This window comes from Quercus robur, chromosome 6, assembly GCF_932294415.1.
Source record: "Quercus robur chromosome 6, dhQueRobu3.1, whole genome shotgun sequence".
NCBI lineage: Eukaryota > Viridiplantae > Streptophyta > Magnoliopsida > Fagales > Fagaceae > Quercus > Quercus robur.
This window is the reverse complement of record NC_065539.1, coordinates 34949849-34976397: the sequence shown is the minus strand read 5'-3', so window position 1 is coordinate 34976397 and position 26549 is coordinate 34949849. Positions and strand designations below refer to the sequence as shown.

General features: G+C 32.1%; 1 protein-coding gene across 1 annotated transcript; it reads left to right on the top strand.

The window, feature by feature from the left end:
• Window positions 1–7611: 7611 nt before the first annotated feature.
• LOC126688574 (uncharacterized) lies at window positions 7612–23130 on the top strand. The gene is made up of 14 exons (XM_050383318.1): window positions 7612–7895; window positions 8751–8853; window positions 9047–9142; window positions 10484–10539; window positions 10672–10795; window positions 16555–16617; window positions 16725–16784; window positions 16877–17038; window positions 17544–17617; window positions 17696–17789; window positions 18094–18230; window positions 18300–18380; window positions 20882–20987; window positions 22775–23130. Exons 1-14 carry the CDS (start codon window positions 7771–7773, stop codon window positions 22880–22882), a joined length of 1389 nt encoding a protein of 462 aa, XP_050239275.1. The 5' UTR covers window positions 7612–7770; the 3' UTR covers window positions 22883–23130.
• The last annotated feature ends 3419 nt before the right edge of the window (window positions 23131–26549 follow it).

The window sequence follows — 26549 nt, the reverse complement described above, 5'->3', positions numbered from 1 at the left end:
AGCTAACTTGCCAAACTTCTTGGACAGAACTGAGGACTGCTTGTAAGGTTGCAGTCTAAGATACACCCAATCTCCCACAGCAAAGGACCTATCCACCCGTTTCTTGTCAGCAAACCACTTCATCCTCTCTTGTGCAGCAGTCAAATTGTGCTTGAGTAATGAGAAAAGTTGCTATCTATCCTGCAGAATTGAATCAACAGCTGCCACCCTTGTAGTGCCTGGAACATAATCCACAAGCTTAGGAGGAGGATATCCATAGAGAGCTTCAAATGGAGTAAGCTTAAGAGAAGAATGGAAGTTAGTGTTGAGCCAAAACTTAGCCAAGGGAAGCCAGTTCACCCAGGCTTGAGGTCTGTCAGCAGCAAAGGCCCTCAAATAATGTTCCAAACTTTTGTTCACAACTTTAGTTTGGCCATCAGTTTGAGGGTGATAAGAAGATGACATAGCCAAGCTTATCCCTTGCAGTTTCATCAATTCAAACCAGAATTTAGAGGGGAATACTGGGTCTCTATCACTCACAATGGTAGAAGGCAGTCCATGTAACTTAAAAACAAACTGCATGAACAACTGAGCCACCTTAGCAGCAGTGTAGGGATGAGCCAATGGAATGAAGTGAACATATTTAGTGAATCTGTCCACAACAACAAACACCACTGACTTCTGTTGAGATTTAGGCAGGCCTTCCACAAAATCCATGCTAATATCAAGCCAAGGCCTATTTGGAATGACCAAGGGCTGTAACAAGCCAGCAGGGAAGCAAGTCTCATTCTTCAACCTTTGACATACATCACATTCCTTGACCAAAGTCTTCAAGTCCTTGCCCATACCAGACCAATAAAAGTCCTTCTTGAGTCTATGAAAGGACTTTAAATATCCAGAATGACCCCCTAAAGGGCTCTCATGTACTTGCTGCAAGGCAAGAGTTTTTAAGGTCTGATTTGAACTTCCCAAATATAGTCTACCCTTATAAAACAACAATCCATTACAAAATGTGAACCCCATTGGAACATTCTGCCTTGACTCAATAGCCTGAATTGTCTGCTGGATAGCTGGATCAGTGACATAGCTTGCTTTGAGATCATCGAGCCAATTAGGAGTAGGGAATGAGATAATGCATAGAGTACCCACTCCACTGCAGTCAGCATCATCATCCCCAGTGGTTTCTCTTCTTGAAAGTGCATCAGCAACTAGATTTTCCTTACCATACTTATATTCAACTATAAAGGCATAGCCAAGTAATTTGGTGATCCACTTTTGCTAAGCAGGGGTACCAATCTTCTGTTCCAACAAATATTTCAGACTTTGATGGTCTGTTTTGATTACAAAAGGTCTTCCAAGGAGGTAAGGTCTCCACTTCTTCACAGCTACTACTAAAGCCAACAATTCTTTTTCATAAGTGGAAAGGGCAAGTGCCTTCCCCTTCAAAGCTTGGCTGTGAAAAGCAATGGGCCTTTGGTTCTGCATTAAGACAGCTCCAATACCCAACCCCGAAGCATCACATTCCACAACAAATGGTTTAGTGAAGTCGGGTAAGGCTAGCACAGGTGGACTTGACATAGTATCTTTGAGTAATTGGAAGGCATGTGAAGCTGCAGGAGTCCAAATGAAGGAGTCTTTCCTTAACAAAGCAGTTAAAGGAGCTGCAATCAAGCCATACCCTTTCACAAACTTCCTATAGTATCCAGTCAAGCCCAAAAACCCCCTCAAAGCCTTCACATCATGAGGAGTAGGCCATTGCTGCATAGCAACAGTTTTCCTTGGATCTGTTTTCACCCTTTCACCAGAAATTAAATGTCCTAAATACTCTACCTCCTTACAAGCAAACACACACTTTGATTGTTTGGCATACAATTGGTGATTCACCAATGTTTCCAACACCAATTTAAGATGACTAACATGAGCAGCCAAATCCTTACTATACATAAGTATGTCATCAAAAAACACCAAGACAAATTTCCTTAAGTAAGGTTTAAAAACTGAGTTCATAAGTGACTGAAAAGTTGATGATGCATTGGTTAAACCAAATGGCATCACTAAGAACTCATAGTGACCCTCATGAGTTCTAAAGGCAGTCTTAGGAATGTCTTCCTCCTTCATTCTAATTTGGTGATATCCGGATCTCAAATCCAATTTAGAAAAAACAGTAGCACCAAATAGTTCATCTAGCAATTCATCAATGACAGGTATGGGATACTTTTCTTTAATAGTTTCTTGATTCAAGGCTCTATAATCAATACACATCCTCCAAGAGCCATCAGCCTTCCTAACTAGAAGAATAGGTGAAGCAGATGGACTGCTACTATTTCTAATAAACCCCACAGACAACAACTCCTTAACAATGTTCTCAATTTCATTTTTTTGATAGTAGGGATACCTGTAAGGCCTCTGAGATACAGCTTGAGTCCCCTCCTTCAAAATGATATGATGTTCATGATCTCTTAAAGGAGGCAGGCCTTCTGGAGTAGCAAAAACAGCCTTGTAATCCAATAACAAGGTTGCAATAGCTTCAGGAATTTGAACTTGACCTTCTGCAGACATCAATTTAGGTTGCAACTGGACTGAAATCTGGAGAATCAGTCCCTTCTTTACAGATTGTTTCAAAAAGTTATCACCCTCTTGCAATTGAGAAGTAGCACTCTTCAATCCTTGTAATTGAATATGCTTGTAGCCATAAGTAAAACTCATTGTGAGCAATTTAAAATCCCACTGGATTACTCCCAAGGTCCCCAACCATTGAGTGCCCAAAACTAAGTCACATCCCCCCATTGGTAGCACATGTAAGTGTACCAAAAATTCCACCCCTTGCATCAAGATAGGCACTGCCTTACAAACACCCTGAGTTTTAATTACATCCCCATTAGCAACCTTCACTTCCAGAATTTGAGAAGTGTCTACATGGATATGTAACTGTGAAACCAGAACAGCATCAATAAAATTGTGGGTGCTCCCTGAATCAATTGTCTAACAAGTTAATTTACACCACATGACCACATGTCCTTCCTGAAAGTCCATTAATTAATAAAACAATTGATGAATTTGGACAATAAGGCTTGAGAATCCATTAATAAAGCAATTGAATTTGGGCAAGTATTCTTCTAAAAAAAAAAAAATTTTGGTTTCTTTTTTCTTTTCTTTTCTTTCTTTCTTCTTCACTCTGGTTTTTTTCTCTTAGTTACTTCTTCTTCTTTCTTTGTTTTTTCTTCACGTGGTGATGGCAGATATGGCTGAGTTTGTGGGTTTTAAGGGGTAATTTGTTGTGGTGTTTTTTTTTTTTTTTTTTTTCCTCAGCTGCTTCTTCTTTATTTCTTTCTCATTTTTTTTTAATATATAAGAATTTGTTGTGGTGTTGAAGGTTTTGGTGGTGTGAATGGATCTTGGATGGGTTTGATTTTTTGTGATTTGTATAGTGGTGGGTTTGTGGGTTGTTGGTAGTGATGGAGGTGTGTTAGCTGGGAATCACACCATCTAGAATTAGATTGAGTGAGTGGTGGAGTTGTGTTAGCTGGGAATCACACCATCTAGAATTAGATTGAGTGAGAGGTGGAAAATGAAAGGAGAAAGGGTTTCAATGTTACCATTTTGATATGCACAGTGTGTGGGCTCCACCACTTTGTCAAAATTTTGAGTTAGGAACTGAAACATGCACCCAAGATTTGGAACCAAACAAAAATTGGATAGAGTTAAATAAAAAAGGAGAGATAGAGAAATGAGACATGAGAACTGAGTTTGAGAGGTGAGAAATGAGATATGAGAACTGAGTTTGAGATACGAGAAATGAGATATGAGAACTAAGTATTGAGTTAGGAGTAAACCAAACAAGCCCTAAGTCTGTATTTGGTGTAGCAATTTGTAGAAAACTTGAACGTGTTATTCCAGAAAGTCTATTAATAAAACAATGTTTTTTTTTTTTTTTGGGTTGAGAATCCATTAATAAAACAATTGAATTTGGACAAGTAAGGCTGTATTTGGTGTAACAATTTGTAGAAAACTTGCACATGTCATTCCAGGAAATCCATTAATAAAACTTTTGGTTTTTTTGTTTTTGGTTGAGAATCCATTAATAAACCAATTGAATTTGGACAAGTAAGGCTGCATTTTTTTTTTTTTTTTTTTAATTATTAAACTTTTATGTGTTCTTTCAGAAAGTTCATTTATGTACAAATTTTAGGATTTATTTTTTTAACATATGTAGAAAACTTCACTTAAATTAACTAAATATTAATCTAATATCAGAGTCAAACGATTACGTATCATATTTTAGGTTAAAAAATAAAAGAAGAATATCATATTTTAGTAGATCGTGCATTATATGGTCTGTTACCAAACTTCACTATATATGTACATATGAACCTTAATTTGTACTGGTTTATTAAATTACAATATCGAATTATATACAATATTTGACACATATTTCTCTATTAGGCGTGAAGAGTGTTGTTGCCTGTTGCAATGCAATTTAGATTGCAGGAAATTTCATGCAACTCATTATGTGGAGGTTAAAAAAAATAATTTATATGTATTATTTAACTAAGTCACATAATAACTCATTAAAAATATTATGTGACTTTAAGTACATGAGGATGAATTTTTTAACCACCACAGAGTAAGTTGTATAAAAACGTCTACAACCTAGGTTGCATAAAAACATTTTCCTTACCTAATAAATAGGTGCCGAGTGGTGGAATAGAAAACCGAAACAATGGAGAGCATGCCATTAACTTCACACAAATCTATTGATTGAGGAAGTGAATACACATTATCACACACAATAATAACCCACTTAAATCCCCAATTTCACAAAAACATTTCAGACTTATTTCAACTCTGATGTTGCCAACTCAAAGACGTTGGTTGGGTGAGCTCGAAACTCGGGGTTGTGGAAGAAAACGACAAAGAGAATCAGCACCATTCGCGGTGTTTTTAATAATAAAACTTGTACAAGTTTTGGTCTAATGTCTAAAATGTGTTTGTTGTGGAATTGGGGATTTAAATAAGTTATCATCGTGTGGGGGTAAAGTGTATTCATTTTTTTACTAGCAAATTTCCAAACATCAGGGGAGGACCACTTAAAAAAAAAAAAAGATTTTAAAAAAGAACAACTTTATGGGTCAGGCCGTGGAGTTGGATCTAGCTGTCAATCTGAAATCCGAGTAGTTCTTTTCTCCCCTCTTCTCCTCTGCCAGAGTTAACGATACCACCCAGCTCTTTCTTCTTCTCTTATTAACTAACGATAATCCTTACAGTTGACTTTCCCATTTATAAATCTATATTTTTTTTTAGATAATTAAAGTACGCTGCTAACTTAATTTGTACATAATGAGGTGTCAATTCAACTACAAGACCATTGATATCTACAAATTAAATATAAATGGTCAATCAGGGGCGTAGCTAGAAAATTTTACTTTTTTTTTTTTTTTTTGAGAAACAAACAAACACACACACAAGAAAGAAGGAAAATGGTTCTAATACACAGAAAATTTTACTTGGGGGGCCGAATTTTAGTATTGATATATTAACCGTAGTTCATATTGAATACAAAATTATTAACTTTGATATATTATATTCTTAAATATTTATGAACATACAAAAATTATATAGTTTATTATAGACAAATACAAAAAAAAAAAAAAAAAAAAATCCAATAAAAGAACAGTTCACATCAAAATTATGCTCGACGATTTTTAATGGAATAAAGATAGCAATACGAAAATGTGAACATCAAAATCTTAAATATCCATATGCATATCAACACACAAATAATGGCAGAAAAAAGAAACAAAAATAATACTAATGGTAAAATAACAATGATGATTGATAAAAGAGAAAGAGAAGAAAATGCACTTGCATATTCACTTCTTTAAAGAGTCAAGAAGAGGATGTTGCACCAGGACAAAAAATGGATTAATAATTTTGGTCGAGGTAGGAGTTTTCGTGTTGAGAATAAAGAAAATGGGGCAATGGGCTGGCACTAGCAACTACAACAAAGCTCCATAGGTACCTAAAGGTGAAAAAAAAAATTGAAATTATGTTGGGAAATGGGTTGTCAATGATGCTAGAGAGTGAGTTATTATCCATTGGATTAATTTTTTGGACAATTGAAAAGATCAACTGATAGTCTTTATCTTTTGGACTAACTATAAATCTTAGGAATAACTGGGATGGACAGGTAATAAAGTTTTGGACAATTGAGGAGGCCACCTAAAAATCCATTGGACTAAATAGAAATCTTAGAAATAATTGGGGGGCCGGTTCTAATTTTTTGGTAGGACTATATCCTATTACTAGTATAGTTGTAGGAGAAAAAAAAAATTTGGGGGCCCATGTCCTTCCCAAGGAGCAATGTAGCTCCGCCCCTGGTCAATATATGTTCAATAATCTACAAAGCACAAATCATTGCAGCACTACTAATCAACTAATTTTGTTAAATCTCAACTAACACTAAGAGATAAGCACAATACATAAATATATATATAAAATGCACAAAACGTGGGATGGGTTAGTCACAACACGCAACTTTAAAAAAAAATATTACTTTAAATGTTAACCTTTATTAAAGAAAGAAAGATGAAGCATTAAGTAATTAGATGCATTCTCTCTCTCTCTGCTATTTCCGGTAAGTGCAGTAGAAAGTTCTCTGCCTCTTTTTCATTTTTCTTTGAATCTTTGATACTTGTGTTTAGTTCCAAATAGAAATCATAATTCAGATTATCAAATAAACTAATAAAAGTTCAGCAGTATTTTGCACTAGAGATCAAATATATGAGAGAGAGAGAGAGAGAGAGAGAGAGAGAGAGAGAGTAAATCTGGGGCTGTGCTGTGCTGCTGCTGCTCCTCCCTGCTTTAAGTCTCAGTCTAAATCTCAGCCTCTTTTCTTGTCTCTTTAGAGCATCTCCTGCCGCTTAACTATACTTTTGTATTGTTTGGAAAGTAAACAGTTATTTTTACATTTTTCCTATATTCTTTTTAAAATACACATTCTAACAAATTTTTTATCTTTTTTCTATCACATTTAAGTAATATTTTTTCATTATTTTTTTAAATCTTTTTTATTCATTCCCAACCACTATATTAATAAAAGATAAAAGATAGAAAGACGTGAACAGAGGAAAGAGAAAAGATTAGTTTTAAATTGTTTTGCTAATCTACAATAACCTCTAGATTTGTAGATGAGTAAAAACAGTTTGCCTCATTTGGAGATACAACAGGGCTTAATTTTTAATGCTTCACTCTTTACATTGCCTATGGTTTTTGTTTTATCTCTTCTATTGGAGAGGCTCCACTTAGGGTTTTATTTATTTATTTATTTTTTTCTTCGGTATCTTTGTGTGGCCGTGTGGGTGTTCTCCTTTCCTAGACACTGTTTAGATTTTCCTCTTCTTCTTCTTTTTTTTTTTTTTTTTTTTTTTTTTTTTTTTTTTTTTTTTTTTAAGTCTTGCATGGGTTTGTTCTAGTTGAAGTTGTGGACCTTATAGCTGGAATCACAAAGAGACATTAAGATATATATATATATATATATATCTACATTTGGTAAGCATCAACTTTATTTTATTGCCCTAAGCATCATAATGACTCTTTTATATATGTACGTGTATGTACATACTGTGTACAATAATCATTACCCTTGATCACTGCTAATTTTCCCTTGGAGAAAAATTGTATCAAGTCTATTACCTTTTGTTTGTCTTTTTCTAAGTTCTATAAATTTCTTTAAAGAGAATCATTAGTTTGAAGGGAAGGTGTCTTACTGGATATACTTGTTGGTAGGCAGGCATGGCTGCTGCACAGATTGCTCTTCTAAGCAAGCCAAAACACATGGAACCATCTCTCATAGAAGCAGGGGCGCGCCTTTTTGTCACTAGGTTCCTTGGACGTTTTATCTCTGCTGGATGTTTAATGTGAGTTTAGTCTACTTCTAACTTAGATATCCTGCCAGTATGTGTGTGTGTGTATATACATATAAAATGTGTATATATATATATATATATAAAATACACATTTTATATATGCACTCTCTGAAATTCAGTTATAGTATGTATAGTCTATGATCATCTGGGTTCTAGGACTGGTACTTGACGAGAGGACACTGAAAATTTATCATCATGCAAGAGCTGTTTAATTTGGAGGTTTCAAATATTATTCTGGGTATGTTTTTTGTTCAGCCCCCGAGCTGTTGTTATAGGTTAATTTCTCTGGATTCTTTAGCCTTTTCCTTTTTGTTAAGGTTATGTGAGTTGATTATGTAAGGATTTTGATAATTCTATGGTCTACGAACACAATGTTTTCTTTATACAGAAAATTATAATTATTAAAGTGGTCAATTGTGAGTAGTGAAGAAAAAACGATGGGTTTTTGTGTGTTAGTTGTGTCTACCACTTGCAAATTACAATCAACCAATTTAAAAATGGTGGAAAAGTTGTGTTCATAATATTAGTGAGGGTATTTTGTAATTGACCATGGGGCTTTAGTTTAAGTTCTCCCTAGAATGAATTAAAATGGATGTTATTGTTTGTACAAAGGATACCGCAGCTATTTTTGTTGAATTCCAGCTTCAAATAATAGGACCATTAGAATATGTTTTGGAATTCCTTTTCCGGAACGTTTCTCAATAGGATTTTATAAAATTTTTGTGTGAAGGATTCAACCCAGATGGTTTTTAATTTCCACCACCAGTGGCAACACCCAATTTTTCAACTATGCTGCCAAAACCCATGTTATTAATATTTGATATACCATGCCTTGTGGTGTGGCAGTTTATTGGAGGAAGGGGGTACAACATTGACCTTTGAAGGAGACAAGAGAAAGTGTCCTCTGAAAATAGTTCTTAAAGTTAATAATCCGCAGTTTTATTGGAAGGTATGTACTCTTAATAATCTATATATGTTGGAATATTTTTATACGGGTCACATGCATGCAACATATTATTGTTGAAATTGGCCGGAAATTTTTTCAAAATTAAATAATAGGCTGCGCATTATATTGGCATTTAAAATTCAAAATCTTATTATATTATACAGCAAAATTTTTCTCACCATCTTGTTTTAAACAGGTTATGACAAATGCCGATTTAGGCCTTGCAGATGCATATATTGATGGGGATATTTCTTTCAACGATAACAATGAAGGTCTTCTAAACCTTTTTCTGGTAAGATTGATTTGAGTCTGAATTAATTCCAAACAGAGCTAGTTTGTCCCTATACGTACAAAGCATTTTTCTGGCATTTACTTCCTAAGATTTTACCTTACTCACACACAGAGAGGCGCATATATATATATATATATATATATATATTTACTAGTATTATGCCCATTGCGATGCACGACTTAATAAAAAATCATGTGTAAATTAATGAAAAAAAAGTAATTTTTATTTTAATTAAAATTAAATAGATGATAAAAATAAAGTAATCTTTTACTTTATTTTTTTTAAACAAAGTAACATTTTACTTTAAGTTATATAATGAATGCATATGGTTTAAGATTAAGTTTTTATAAATAAATAAAATCATATATAAGTCCAAAATTAATTGAATGGAGTATGGTAGATAATTATGCAACTAATATAAAAGGAGGTGCCTAAAAATATATAAAGAGAGTTTGCATAATTCAAGCTCAAGTGCATATTTAAATGAAAAACCTTGAATTCAATATAAATTTCATTTTTTTTTTTTGAGAAAAACTCAATACCAAGAGTATTGTTTGAATGAGTGCTTCCAATACCTCAAGGAAACTCCCTGAAAAATAAATAAATAAATAAATAAATAAAACCCTAAAAAATTATAGATACTTGGACGTTCAAAATATTAATAAAAAAAAATTCATGAATCTGCCCTTATTATTTATAGTATTTGATTTTAAATAATTTTAAGTTGCTGTGAAGAAGTTGATATATAAAAAAAAAAAGAAATTTAAATTAAAATCCAATACCATAAAAATCAAATTTTTAACGTTAATTACAAATTTTTATTTTCTGTTATACCATAAAAATCATGTTGTTAATTAACGTTATTAGCTTCTTCTTTTTTTGTTACCCAAAAATTTGATATTTATCCAAAAAAATTTAATTTAAAAAATATATTTGAAAAGAAAAATAGATAACAAATTTATTATCAATTCCTCCCTTTGTGTATATCCTCCCAATGAAAGTTGTGATGAAGTTGATATAAGCAAAAAAAGAAGAAATTTATTTAAAATCAAATACTATCAAAATCAAGTTGTTACTATTATTTACAATTTTTTTTTCCTGTTATACCGTAAAAAGCATGATGTTATTAAGATTTTGATGGATTACATGAAGAATTTGGATTGTCATCAAATTAAGATTTTTATCAACTTAGAAATTGTAGGAGAAGAAAAATTATATATATTTTTTTAAATCTAAAAATCTGAAAAAAAATTTATATAATTTGGTGAAACCACTTGACGTAACCATATAGTTTCTAAGCCTAATTTTTATTATATAGTATATAATTTATTTGTTCTGCAGATTCTTATTGCCAGCAGAGATTCAAATTCCTCTATCTCGAAATTGAATAAGAGAAGGTATATATATTTTGCTAATTTGCTACCACCAGATTTTGCTGGAAACTTGGATAAAAATATTATGATTAATTATTTCCTAAATTGTTCATTTTATTATTATTATTATTATTATTATTATTATTTTGGCTATAGGGGCTGGTGGACACCATTGATATTCACAGCTACTCTAGGATCTTTAACGCGCTTTTTCAAGCATTTTTTAAGGCATAATAGTCTCACACAAGCTCGCAGGAACATCTCTCGTCATTATGAGCTGGTATATGACTATGTCCTTTAAATTCTTTATTTTTATTGGGTTATGCTAACGAGTGCTCTTAGAAAAATAGTTAAAAATCTATTTTAGAAAAAATTTGACAAAATTTTTATGAAAAATAAAAAAAAACTGTCAAAATATTAATTTTTTTCTTTTCCCATAAAAATTTTCTTTAAATGAATCATTATCTAATGTCTTAAGCGCATTTATTAGCATTTCCCATTTTTAGTTGAGGTCTTTGGATAAGTCTAATAGATTCAAAGTTTACGTAAACACCGATTGAAACAAAATTTACGTAAACACAAATTGAAAACATGCAAATGTGTACACGTGGGTGTATTGTCATGCAAAGCACTGTTCACAATGTTGCATAGGACGGTTTGACCCATGAAAGTATGAACTATTTTTAAAATTCTCAAGATAAAGCAATTGGGAATGAGGAAGGATTCCAAAAAATACGTCAACACAACACAATGTTAGACATAGTTAGGAATCAGGATTGTAGTTTAAGAGGGCAAACAAAAAAGAGGCTAAAATTAATTAATTTTAAAAAATAAGGCAAAATACATCATTAGTCTATGAAATTGATTTAATAAGTACTTTTGGTCCTTAAAGACTTAAAGTTTCAAATAAGTGCTATTAGTTCTTAAGGTTTAAAAAATAAATGTTAACTACAGTTAGTCTCATTACTTATGTGGCTAATGAATGAATGATGTGGGTTTTTTTTTAATGACATGACAATTTTTTCAATAAAATAAAAAATCCATATAATTAGTATTACCCGGACCAAACAAAGATCCAAACCTGTTAGAAACGAATCTTCCTCAATTCAACTAACTGAAACCCAAAGTGACCCATTCCGTTACAGCTCTTCACCATAGCTAGAACCATCTATGTCTCATAGTTTTTTTTGTCTACATATCCAAGTGATATATAAAACCCCAAATTCCAAACATGGTTGAGACTTGAGAGGGAACTGAAAAATTAATTGATTGTACAGAATCTTAATCTAATTAGTACTTGTGCACCTCTATCCAATAAAGAAAACGAAATAGCAAAAAAATTAAATGAGAAAAACAAAGGCAAACACATATTTTGCCACCAAAATGAATGTCTGAGCTGAACTAATGACACATCAAGATAATTCTTAAGCGTCAGTGCACCAACTGAATTATAGATTTAAAAATATAAAAAATTTAAAACTGTAAAACATCTTTGTTCTTATCATTTTCTATGGCTTAAAAGAGAAAACTAATTCAGGCGAGAGAAGAAGCCTGGGGGGAAAAGGATCGACTCTCTCTTTGGGCCGGATTTTTCGGACCGCAAGATAGAGGGAGCAGCTGGGAGGGGTGGGTTGGGGCATAATCAGGTGAATTGGGGAGGACTCATTTTTAACAAGTTTGGGTTTGGATCTTTGTTGGGTCATGAGCGAGAGCTTGTATATGGTGTACCCGGCATCTATGCCGGGTACAACATATAATTTTCGCATGAGCGATACTGGCATAAAAAATGCTAGGTACAACATATAATTTTCGCATGAGTGATATTGTTATGAATTTTTTTAATGTTAATAATGTTGCCACATCACCTTATGAAAGTGACATAATTATTTTTGTTAACCACATAGTAAAAAAAAAACTATTGAAAATTAATGAAAGATTAAAAATACCAATTTTAAAATTTTAAGGACTAATAACTCTCATTTGAAACTTTAGGAACTAAAATCGCTGGATTAGTATTCTTCCATAAGCAATTAGGACTTAATTGGATCAATTGTGGGATACTATTTTCAATCTGTATAATGGTACCTGATCAGTCCTTGTAGGTGGTCGTGGTGATAATTTAAACTTTGATTGGAGGTTAGCATTGTGTGCATATATATGTTATACTAGCCTAGCATCACATAGGCAATACCCGCATGGGTGGCGCTACAGCCAGCCCAAGGGGTACAAATCAACCCCTAACCTGGTCTATATATATTTCAAGAAAATGATAAGATGTATGCTTAAAAAGCTATACACTTCAAAAGCAAAAACTTATGTGCACAATATAATTGTATTGTACACTAAATTATATTTAGAATACTATTTTAGATCATTGTATATAATATGAAAATTGTATATACAAAAATAAAAATTAATCATTTTATTTTTTATTCCCCCACAACAAATTCCTAGCTTCAACACTATTAACCCTTAGAAATAAATCTTAGAGCCACCCTGAATACCTTTTTCAATATTTGTCTTGATTTTAAAAAAAAAAAAAAAAAAAAAAACACTTTTGGAAAATTTTGTCTTTTGTAAGGCGCTGACATGCTGTGGCTTGTTATTTTACTATTGGTTTTGATCAGAGAGAGGTTATTTATCTCTTGGATATGCACTTTCTTTTGGTTTAATTGTGAGTAGATTTGTCAAATGGATGGGTTTGGGTAGGCATAATTAAGTTGGGTACATAAAATCTATTTACCCATTTATTGCCCATTTAACTAATTACTTTTAACCCAACCCAATTACCCAATAATCAAAATTACCAAAATGCCCCTAAAACTTGAAAATGACCAAAGTACTCCTAAAGTCCTTTAAAATTACCAAAATACCCCTGAAACTTAAAAAATGATCAAAATATCCCCAAATTCTAAACATTGACCACAATACTCCTGAAACCAAAAAATTACCCCCTAAAGCTAAAAAATGACCGAAATATCCCCCTAAACCTAAAAATGACCAAAATATCCCCTACACCTAAAAATTGATCGAAATATCCCCGAAATCTAAACAATGACCAAAATACCCCCGAAACCTAAAAATTGACCAAAATACCCCCTAAACCTAAAAATTAATTGAAATACCCAAAAACCTAAAAAATGGGCAAAATACCCCCAAAACCTAGAAAATTACCGAAATACCCCTAAACTTAAAAATTAACTGAAATACCCCCGAAACCTAAAAAAATAACTAAAGTACCCTTGAACCCTAAAAAATGAACGAAATACACTCGAAACTTAAAAAATAACCAAAATACCATCGAAACCTAAAAAATGAACGAAATACCCTCGAAACCTAAAAAATGAACAAAATACCCTTTAAACTTAAAAAATGATCGAAATAACCCCAAAACCTAAGAAAAAACCAAAATATCCCATAAACATAAAAATGACCAAAATACTCCCAAAACCTATAAAATGACCAAAATAGTCCCGAAACCTATAAAATCACAAAAATTCTCCTTAAACCCATAAGATAATAAAAGTACACCCTAAACCTAAAAAATGACCGAAATACCTCTAAAATTTAAAAACTAACCAAAATAGACTGAAATCTAAAAAATGGCCAAAATACCTTGAAACCTAAGAAAATTACCGAAATACCCCCAAAAGCTAAAAAAATTACTGAAATGTCCCCAAAACCTAAATAATGATTACAATACCTCTGAAAGCTAGAAAATTACTGAAATAGCCCCAAAATGTAAAAATTAACAAAACACCCCTAAAACCTAAAAATTATTGACATTCCCTCGAAACCTACAAAATGAATGAAATACTCTTAGAACCTTTAATTTGATGAAAATACTCTTGAAACTTCCAAAATACCCCAAATCTATATTTTGGTAATTTTAAAACTTTAGGTGTATTTTGTTCGTCTTATAAGTTTAATGGTATTTTGGTCATTTTAGATATTTTGAGGGGTATTTTTGTTGTTTTATAGGTTTTGAACTATTTTGGTCATTTTAGAGGTTTCAGGGTATTTTTTGAAATTTTAGAGGTTTCGGCTTATTTGTGGTCATTTTTGAGGTTTTGGGATGTATTTTGGTCATTTTAAAGGTTTAGGGGTATTTTCATTATTTTATAGGTTAGAGGGTACTTCAGTAATTTTTTAGGTTTTAGAGGTATTTTGGTCATTTTTTAGTTTTAGGGGGTATTTTGGCAATTTTTTGGTTTTGGAGGCATTTCTGTCATTTTATAGGTTTCAGGGATATTTCAGTCATTATAAAGGTTTTGGGAGTATTTTGTCATTTTATAGATTTATGGGGTATTTTGGTCATTTTTAGGTTTTAAGGATATTTTGATAATTTTTTAGGTTTCGGGGGTTTTTTCGTCATTTTTTAGGTTCCGGGGGTATTTTGGTCATTTTTTAGGTTTAGGGGGGGGGGTATTTCAATCATTTTATAGGTTTCAGGGTATTTTATCAATTTTCTGGGTTTTGGGGGTATTTCGGTCATTTTTAGGTTTTGGTGGTATTTTGGTAATTTTTTAGGTTTCAGGTGTATTTTGCTCATTTTTTAGGTTTCGGGGTATTTCGGTCATTTTTAGGTATTGGGCGTATTTTGGTTATTTTTTAGGTTTTGGGGGTAATTTGGTTATTTTTTAAAGTTTCTGGGATATTTTGGTAATTTTTGAGGTTTCATGGGTATTTTGGTCTTTTTAGTAGTTTTGGAGTATTTTAGAGTTTAGTAATTTATAGAAATGATACTTGGGTCATACTTAGGTCAAATTGGGTACTCAGTTATATCCATTTAACCCAATTAATAATCGGGTCAGTTTGGGTTGATTTTGCCACCCCTAAATTCATGAGTGCCCTTTGCTTGTGGACAATGAGTGTGGTTGTGTGGGTCTCGCAATCTTGGATCTTTGTGGTGCTATGCAGTTTTTCTTGCGTGAGGTGCGTCATTGGTTTGGTTTAGTTTGAGTTAGGGAGAAATCTCTTTGGGTGTGTTATGTAGCAATTTTAGTAAATATTTTTTTTTTCTTTATTTTAGTGCAACCCCTAATCTATATATTTGTGAAAGAAAGTTATTTGGGTGTATTGGAGTTTTGGATTATGTAAAATTGCCTCTACTCTATCTTGCACTTTCCAAATTTTTAGTGATGTATTCACTTCATTGACACTTGTGGATGGGGACTAAATGTCAAACCACATAAATCCTTGGTGATCTTATAGTGTGTTTGAGTCTATTATTCTTTTGGGTTTCTTTCTTTGTTCCTAAGATTTTCCTAATCAATGAGCTTTCGCTTTTACAACAAACCAAAGTTCAATACCTAGGCATTTAGATTAATTATTCTTTAGAGATTTTGTTGATTGGTTTGTGAAACTAATAGTTATTGGCAATAAATATGTCAGGTGAGCTCTCTACATAACTTTCAACAGTTAGGACTGTGGTTCCAATGCCAAATTTAAGATAGAGAAGTTTGATGGAATGAACAACTACGTCAAGTGGCAATGCGAAGTTATGGTATGTCATGATCCACAAGAGTTAAATATGTCTTAGACATCCAACTCTTATTTGATCAAGACGTACATAACTTCACATTGCCACATTTTCAAATTATTCTTTCCATCCAATTTCTTTATTTTAAATTTGGCGTTAAAAACCAGTCCTAATTGTCAAAGGTTTTATAGAGTACTTTGCCAAAGGTTTTGTTGAGGACTTACCAAGAATTTAATTGATTCGACCTTTATCCTACATCCACAAGCGACGAGAGGAGAAAATTACAAAAACAAATATGGATATACAAAAGATGGTGAGGAGATGCTCTTTCAAGAACCCAAATCCCAATCCAGCTAAATAAGTCTCACTCACAAATATATAAAAAAGCTAGAGAAAATTCTGATTTCTGTAAAGCAATTTGCCACAACATTCTTTATTTATTTTGGCACTCTCACTTTGCACAAATAATAAGACTCATCAAGTATATTCAAACCTGATTAGTGGCATAATTGATATTAATTAGTATAAGCTTGTAATTCGTTTTGTTTTGTTTCTAGAGTAATGAACTTTTTGCTCTGTTCTTGGACGAAACAATGACATACTCTACCGGCTTATTTAAGGTCAGGATCAAAACCTTTTGATAATTTATTGTTAAACAATGCATCAACTTCTTCCTTTTAAAGATTTAGCTTTAACTTACCTTCATCATTATGAAAATATTTCTTAGAAGGAAGATGAGGACTTGAAGGTTGCGCAGCTAAGAAAAATATCTTCTTTGATTGAAAAGGTGAGACTGTTCTGTTTGATTATGTCAAATATTAAAGCTTTTCTTGTTCTATACTAATCCTCTTTTTTTTTTTTTTTTTTCAATTAACTTAGGCAAGAATTGATGAGAAGCATGAAGTTCTTGAAATTGGGAGTGGCTGGGGAAGCTTTGCTATTGAAGTTGTCAATCAAACTGGATGCAAATATACTGGCATCACTTTGTCTAAAGAGCAACTGAAACTTGCAGAAAAGAAAGTGAAAGATGCTGGCCTTCAGGTACTAATTTGAGGAATGACATTTACCATAAAAGAATATACCATTAATATCAATACGAGTGGAATATATTGGAAGGTAAAATTTATTGTTTCTAATATCGTTGCATCGCTTTAAAATTGATCTATTTTATATGTAAAGGTAAAGATAGTACCACTCCATTTAAAATATATAGTTTAATTTAAGTGTATATGTACGTGACTCTTGAAGAGTTGAACTCTAATTTTTACCATCCTACACTCCACAAGTACTTATACTTGTGGAGTAATCATATACAATCTTAAATTCATGGAAACTTGAGACAAAGGAAGAGAATACCGACACTTGTTTTATTAGGGTCACATATATAAAAGTACATAGCAGAGAATCACGACGCTTTTCAATTTGCATATAATCACTAGTTGGTCTTCTCCCAGCACAAAAACTTCTGGTTGAATATGACACATCTTAAGAAATTATTTTTTTCTATAGTCACTTCAAAACTAATTTTAATCAAGTTCGCTTGCAGGACCGCATTAAGTTTCTTCTTTGTGATTACCGCCAATTGCCCGATACCTACAAATATGACAGAATTATATCTTGGTGTGTTCCTTTTCCAACAAATATTTAATTAGACCCTAATGATTCAAATATAACATGATATTTGATGGCATTTTTCAGTGAGATGATAGAACATGTTGGCCATGAATATATGGATGAGTTTTTTGGTTGCTGTGAATCATTATTAGCAGAAGACGGGCTTTTTGTTCTACAGGTACTTAAACAAATGGTGTCTTATATATCTCTTTCCCAGTTTTATTATAACGTCTTGGTCTTTATAATTTTTGTATGGGTTTAATTTAAATGCATGCGGTAAATATTGTTTCACACTCGTTATATACCCCTTACACACGTTCATTAGTTCTCGTGCGATGTATACAATTTTTATTGATATTCACATTTAAAATATAAACCGAGGGATATGTACTAACAATGTACACTAGTGAGTATGTGAGAGTAATTGCCCATTTAAATATACCGCTAATCATTGAAGCTGGTTTGTGATTGTCTCTTCTTAGTTCTCATCAATGCCAGATGAACGTTACAACGAGCACATGCGAAGTTCGGATTTTATAAAGGAATATATATTTCCCGGTGCATGCATACCTTCATTAAGCAGGGTAATATCAGCCATGGCTAATGCATCCAGACTCAGGTATTAAATTATTGTTTGGTTTAACTATTTATTTCTCTAGAAAATTAATTCAAAGTTTTTTAAGTGCAGCGTGGAGCACGTGGAGAATATAGGGATTCATTACTACCAAACACTAAGATATTGGAGAAGAAATTTTATGAACAACCAGAGGTAAGAAAAATAATCATAATTATATTGATTATCAAAAAAATAAAAAATAAAAGAAAAATAATCATATTGTTCTCTTACTTCTCGTCCTAAAGAAAAGCTTCTCCTGACAGCAGAATAATTTCCTCATCAGGTTGTGGTTAGACTTGCGAAAACACATAAATTATCACAGTTTAGAATGTGCTGCATAATTAGCTAACCAAACGTTATGATCCCATTAATATCTTAGAAAATAATAGAATTCTTGTTGATTATCAAAAAAGCAAATAAGAGAATTCTTGTCTAGATTTCGTAAATCAAACATGAATTAAAAGAAAAAGGTCTGTACTTGTAAATCAAACGACCCAATGGATACATTATGCTGAATGCATGAATTGTACTTAATTTGATGTACTATTTGAAGATGGCTAAATGCTAACTTGTTTGGGAGGTGGTATCTTATGGAGCAACTACATATATAGCTACATTCATCGTCATGGATGTGAGGTCCAGAACTCTGCTCCCACAAAATTATTATCACTTGTTTTAGTAATTAAAAAATTATCTCCTACGCTATTGTGGGCCTCCCACAAACATGTGGGCCCCAAAAGCGCGTCCCAACCTCTTGTGAGATTCTCACTCTATAAAGTATAAAGTATAAACCAGAGATACTTTCTGCTCAAGGCTTGTTTACTCGAAACTTGTTTTCTTTTAGAGGATAATATATCTACATTCTTTTGTCATTATATAGACTCTAAAGAGAATTTTTAATGTTGCACCCATGTCAAATTTTTGTGAAAGCAAAATATGTAAATTTGTAATCATCAAAGACCATCTAGACCCTGATATAGGTTCTCCATGAAAGAATGAGATAATATCACTAAATCACAAAGACTCTTAACTTGCATTTTCTGTATTATAATAAAATATGTTGAGAATTTAGACCCTGATTGATACATGTTAAGCAATTTTATGCCAAGTTTGATTGATATAACCAATTATGCTTAATTGCAAGATGAGTTCGTGGTTAATCATAGCACACACCAATAACGCAAATATAATCACAGTGAAAAATAAAAGACATAGGTAATATGGATATGAAGAGAAAGCTAGCCCTAGAAGGGAAAAACTCTTTGGAGGTTCACTACCAACCCTCAAGGAAACATATTCACTAAATAAAATGAAATTTTTATACCAAGTAATAATACTTACTGACATGATCACAAGTAACTTCAAATTTTTGGACTCTTCTACCATGGACTCTGTTCACACGAACACCCTATTTGTAACTTCAAGATCGCTCTTAAAGATTCTTCACAGTAGTAACTCTATAAATGGAATGTGTGTATCAACTTCACCTTAATCACTAATTTGGAAATATTCCTCTTCAGTTCATGGTATGAGAGAACACGGTTACAAAAACCCTAGGCACACAATACGCAGCTCTCCAAAAATCTGTTCGGTCATCCTATATTATCTTTTATACTATAATTAGGTCGCGAAATACTAGAGATTGGACTACTTGATGGGCTTGGATTTTGAACCTGTGATTCTAAATCAATCAACTACGTGTTGAACCAAGTGTTGAGGCTCCAAACACTTTAGTTAGCTTGTTCTAATATAAATCTTGTACATTAAATAGTATTCAAAAACTCATTCCAAACCAACTTTTGTTCACGGTTTGCCAACCTATAAAGATGAACCTAACAAAATCATCAAAAAATATATACAAACCATAAACTAAATAGATTAACACTTGTACTAGAAGTAAAATTAGGATTGCTTTATTTGTAAAACAAATATATCCTAATATTATCAATTTGGACTAAGAATTATAAGATATTTGGGTCTTACTATTTTTAACAACACCCATTGTTATTGTTATCATGGTGCTGCACTAGCCCTCCACTAGAAAAATGATTAGAATTTATTATAGAGAAGTATTATGTCTATAATGTTTTCACAACAAATTCTAGGTGATAAGTTGTTATTGATTTTAATTTAAATTAATTATTGAAATTATTTTTTTGCTCACCAATAACAACCCATAACAACTTGCTACGTATATTTTGTTGTAAAAGTGTTGTGAAATTATTGTAGAGATATTTCACTTTATTATATGGTAAAGAAACAGACCCATCCAAGAGCATTGTCATTTAGTTTCTTCAAAGTAAACAAATGCCAAGGAAAATTAATTTGAAAGTGCAAAATGGTCGACTTAACATATAGTCGTATATCCTTGAAACTTGCTACGAATGTTAGACAAAAAATAACCAAGTTTTGGTAACATATATTTCAAAATTTATTTTCGTTATAGGTTGATGAAGACTAGGACATGCACAAGTTTTTGTTACTTCATAGTAGAAAAGAGGAGATGTGAAAGAATAAGATTGCTATTGGAATGTGTAATTAAAACTATTATATGGAAATTTTATGATTATTCTACATTGTCAAACTAATCATGATATCAAGCTGACTACAAGGTTTTTTTATTTTGATGTCGGGTCTTTAATGTTTGTGTTCAGCAAAATTCTTGCTCTCGGATTTGATGAAAAGTTCATACGAACATGGGAATATTACTTTGATTATTGTGCAGCTGGTTTTAAGTCACGTACACTTGGAGTTTATCAGGTATGTTTCTTGCCTAAAGTATTATTATGATACAAAAGAACATATGGACTCATGAAAAATATTGCTAAGATTCATGTAAACTGTCATTAAGACCGTTGTTTCTTTTTGTGTTGATTACCCTTTACCAAATTATTAGTTGAGAAAATATGTCATATTTTTTTAATATTTGATACAAACTAAAATGGTTAATAGAATCAAATTTCATGATCAACAAGAAGTTAATTATATTAAGATTGTAAAAAATGGTTCATGTTTTACGCCTAAACCATTTTCTAGAGCAAGCACGTGCCACCTTCTCATCTCTCTCTCCCTCTCCTCCACATCCCAAGCACCGTCCCATCAATGTGACCTCCTTCCCATTATAGATTAATTCATGCCTCTATGACTGCTTTAATTGTTTTGTTTTGTTTTTTTTTATTTTGTTTCTGTTTTTTGTATTTATCAATTTTACCTAATTTCCTAATACCCATCTCCTCCTCCCCACACTTCTTACACTGCTGCCACCACCACCTCCTTCCTCCTATTCCTCTCTACCATCACTTCCTGCCACCTATCCTCATCCCCATCACATTCACCCACCACTACCTTCCTATCTCCTCTTTTACATTGCCAACAATACCACCATCTCCAACTCCCACTTGCATATACTGCTACCACCACCTCTTCCTCCCTCACTCCTCTCACCACCACTTTCATTCCCTCCCTTCACTCTTCACAACTACTGCCACCAACAAGAGGGATAACCCTCCCCACCCCCCCTCCCCAACCCTATCTAAGAAACCCTCATTTATGTAGCCCTGCCTCTCTCCCTCACTCAAAAAGACAAAAAAATTCTTCTCCCATAAAACTAATTCCATTTGACCTTAATGTCATGTAAATAAAATCACATATAAACATAAATTTGAAAACATAAATTGATTTTTGAGTGGATGCTATATAATTTTTTAAAACTCATCAAGATGCATAGAAAACCATTTTAGATATTGTCATACTTTTAATAGTTCTATAATTATTTATTTTTCAATTTACTTTTAAACATTCAAATTTACATTTAACTTTCTTATATTAGGCTGATTTCTAATGTTAATTTGTTATTAAATATATATAATTGATTTTTATTATAATACTAATTATATAGTGGTATATCTGTAATAAACTAAGATAATGGAGAAACTTGAACATAATAATAGGTCACAATAGAACACAAGTCTTCTGTCCCTTTTGTTGTTGTTGTTGTTGTTGTTTCACTTTATATTTCACCACTTATGATATGCCAAGTTTTTTTTTTTTTTTTTTTTTTTTTGCCATTTTAAACTTTGATTATTTTATGAAGAAAGTAAAAATAATATATGGTAGGTTATGAGTCGTAGAGTATAAAATGAAACACAAAATGTGGAACAAATTATTTGTGTTTGTCACAATGTAATTCTAAATGAACTCCAATTTAAGGAAATTTTATGAATTTTCCTATGATTCTTTAAGATGAAAATTTTCTCATTATTAGCTCAATTATAGAAACTAGATTGAAGAGTTTATCAATCAGAAGTACCACACATCTACATTAGTCACGATTTTATTTAAGAGTTTGAGTTATTAACCATTGCAAAAATTGTATTGACACTTTACTATTGATAATTATATTACTCAAGAAACCACACATCTCCCACTGAAGTAAAATGCTATATCATTTACTCATGAATTTGCCACACATCTATCTTGAAATCATACTCTATAGCACATACTTGGTCATAGAACTCATTGATATTTGGTTACTATCTACAATGTAGGTTGTATTCTCACGTCCTGGCAACGTTGCTGTACTCAACAATCCATATCAAAGTCTTCATCAGGATCTTGATTCTGTTCCCGAAGGAGACATCAATTCTTCATATTAATGCTAGGCCAACGTATAATGGTTCATTTTCATGTTTCTACTTTCATGGGAAGTCTTTTTAATTTGGTTGTTTGCTTCTTCAGAATGGTTATTTAATCATGAATCAAATACTTAAGAATGGTTTGCGATTGTAATTAAATCCTATGGCATCTTTCTTTACTTTATTCGACTTATTCATTATCTAAGAATAAAATGCTACAGAGAAAACAGTATGTAAATGCAATATATACTTTATCTGGCTTTCAAATATTTAGAGGCAATTTTATTTTGGCCTCCTCCTCTTTGCACAAATGGGGAATGCATGTGCATTAGAATGCGACTAGATTATTTTGGTGCGATTAAATGAGTTTTGTTTGAGATTTTAGTAGGTTGCGCTTAGTTCAAATTTTGCTTACACCAATGTTGTTAAGTTTATGTTTTTGTTGGCTTAATTCCATGACAAATTTCTTTGTAATTCTCTCATTTCATTGCATTTTTAGGATTGCTATGTAATTGAGTGGAAGTGCTTGAGCCTTGGTCATTGTTGTCGTGAAGAGCATTTTGCTCTCGTGAGATACAATTGGATGATAAAGAAGGATGCTTTTTACATAGCAACTTGTGAGATTCTTGCAAGTTTGTTCGAGGACAGAAACAACTATGCATTCTTATCCTCTTGGCTAGCTCAATCCCTTTTGATTCGATTTGTTTCTATTCATAAAAACCCTAAGGAAACAGAGAGAGAAATATTCATATTACTCTTTTGAGTGAGAGAGAGAAACATATCCTTTGAGAGAGTCATACACTGATACAGATAGTTTTTCTCTCTTTCCTTTCCCTCTCACCATTTCCATATCAATGAGAGAAGGTTTTTATCCATCACCTTATTCACCATATTGATTGTTGACTGTTGTTGGTGTTGGAAATCATTAGAGAGCAATACCATAAATCCAAGAGGGCTTGGTGGCTTGCAATTGGTCACTCAACGCACACATACCGGAGACTGGTTGAAGAAAAGATTTGGTGTAGTCAGTTGTGAGCAAGAGTTTGGAGGGCTTATTGTAAACCTATACTACAACTATTCCACTAGTGAAAGTTTCGATGTTGTGTCACGAAGAGGTTTATCAACCTGAATAGTCGAATTTTCCTCTTCGAAAACATATTGCTATTATTGTGTGGTTTGCATTTCTTTTCTACTATTTATATTACTTTATTTCATGTAGCGTTCTTTTGATATTTATTTCATGTATATTTGAGTTTGAAGCTAGTTTAAAGTAAAACTAATTAAGCTGAAAATTTTGTTAATTAGGGCTCTAATCGTAACACCTAGGGTGTTAGGTGTATTTCTCAAATATAAAAAATGATGATAAAAGCCAATAATCATCATGAAACATAAACCTTGAATAAGAAAAGATATAAATTGTAACTACTAGACTTTTGCTGGAAGCTTGGATTATGATAATTTGATTAATCACCCCCCCATATATATATATATATATATTTAAGCTTTAGGTGCTGTTGGACACCATTAATATTCACAGCTGTTATAGGATCTGCAAGCTAATTTTTCAAGCATATTTCAAGGCAAAATAGTTTTACACAAGCCCGCAGGAACATCTCTCGTCATTATGAGCTGGTATACATAACTATGGCCTTTAAAATATTCCTTGTTTTAATTATTTGAGGTCTTTGGATAAGTCTAGAAGGAAATCGTAGCAAGTAAATTAATATATATTTGAACACGTATATGTAAGCATTTAGGAATGGACTAAGACAGGGCTACTGTACCAAGCAATTATCATCCTTATGCGATATATAAATATTGATTGAGTAAAAATGTAAAAGGGTAAAACAGCTTCTTTTTTCTTTTTTTTCTTTTTTAAATTACCTTTATTGACTTTTGATATCACATGAGATGGTAATTACACCATGTCCAAATTCTTCAAAATGAAGTAGGATTCCAATATATACTTAAAAAAACAATGTTAGACAATGTTAGGAATCACGATTGTAGAAAAAAATAAAACTAAAGATAAAACTAATTTAAAAATTAATTAATATAAAAAATAAAATAAATAATTAATTAATTGAATTTGAATTTAAATATATATTGTATAAAAATAAAACATTATGCAAATACAAAATTTGATTTAGTTACCACGATAGTGTTTGATATTTTAAATCATTTTGTGTGAACATATATTTTTGGGTAAAATACTATTTTGGTCCCTAACTTTTGTCAAAAGTTTGTTTTTTGTCCCTAAACTTTAAAAGTTTCTTTTTTCGTCCCTAAACTTTGTAAAGAATTTTTTCAATTATTTAGAGACAAATATAGGGATGAAAAAATAACTTTTTTCAATAGTTTAGGGATGAAAAACAAACTTTTGGTAAAATTTAAAGACATAAATAAAATATTTTCAATAGTTTATGAATGAAAGATGAACTTTTTTTTTTAATATAATTTAAGGACAAAAAATAAACTTAAAGTTTAGGAATGAAAACCAAACTTTTGGTAAAGTAGAAGGACCAAAATAATATTTTACCTTATTTTTTTCTTGATATAATAGACCAAATATCCAGCCCATACCCAATCCATGAGAGCATCTTGGTGGGCCTGTTTGTTGGTGGTGAAGCAAGCAAAGGTCTCATTTTGTTCATTGGGAGATTAAGAAGGGAGTCAATCCACGGAATCATTTTCTATATGAATTGGATATTTCATTTGGGTAATGCCAAAAGGTTGATTCACCAAACGGAAGGAAAAGGGTGCAAAAAGCCCCAATTCTCAATATATGTCTATGGGAAAATCAAAACAACTCACCCGATCCAACCAACCTATGCAGGTCCATTTAGTGAGGCGGGTCAAGTTGGGTGGGTAAGATAATTTAGCGGGTAAAGTTGAATAATGGATTGAGATATTTCTAATCCGCTACAACTCAATCCACCTGCCTATATATATATGTCATGTTGCAAAAATCTAACTCATATACCCTCTCACTTTATTTCTCTCATCTCTTTTTCTTTCTACTTATTTTTTCATTTTCACATTTCTCTTTCCTAATAAACTTTAGCCGCTTTCTTCAATTTTTCTTTAAAAAATTATTTTTCTCTACGTACATGTCTAAATTCATATTCTAAAATGTTTTTTCTTTTTAGTGCAATAAAATTTCAGTCATTATCTTTGTAATTATTTTTAATAAAATTACAAAATTTTCTTTCATTTTTTTATCAGAGGGAGCAAACTATTATCCAATTTAATTGAAATAATTTGATTTAGTCTCTCTCAAAAAATATTTCAACTCAATTGAATTTGTCAACCTGCCCAACCCGCTTAACCCATCGAGTTAAAATTGTTAAGATTTTCAATCAACCTGCTAGATTTATAGATTGATGGGTCGATGAAGGATTGGAATTTTCCCAACCCACCATTAGTTGATTGGTTAAAAAATATTACCCTCCACTCACCCAACCTGACCTATACACTTAAATGCAAAAGAGAGAAGGAGAAAAAGAAATCATAGACATTTTATTTTATTAAGTTCAATCAAGTAGCGCAATAATTTTGTGTTAAAAATAAGTCAAACAACTTATTGGGCTCAAACCAAAGCACAAATTTTAACCCAAAAAAAAAAAAAAAAATCCCCAATTTAAACCTACATATTTATATATCATCTGATCGATGCATACAATTTTAC

Bases quoted from the DNA above. Each gene is read 5' to 3' on its own strand.
- LOC126688574 (XM_050383318.1), top strand. From the start codon at position 7,771: ATGGCTGCTGCACAGATTGCTCTTCTAAGCAAGCCAAAACACATGGAA. The intron at 16,618-16,724 runs GTCAGGATCAAA...AATATTTCTTAG, and splicing joins ACTCTACCGGCTTATTTAAG to AAGGAAGATGAGGACTTGAA. The intron at 17,790-18,093 runs GTACTTAAACAA...GTCTCTTCTTAG, and splicing joins ACGGGCTTTTTGTTCTACAG to TTCTCATCAATGCCAGATGA.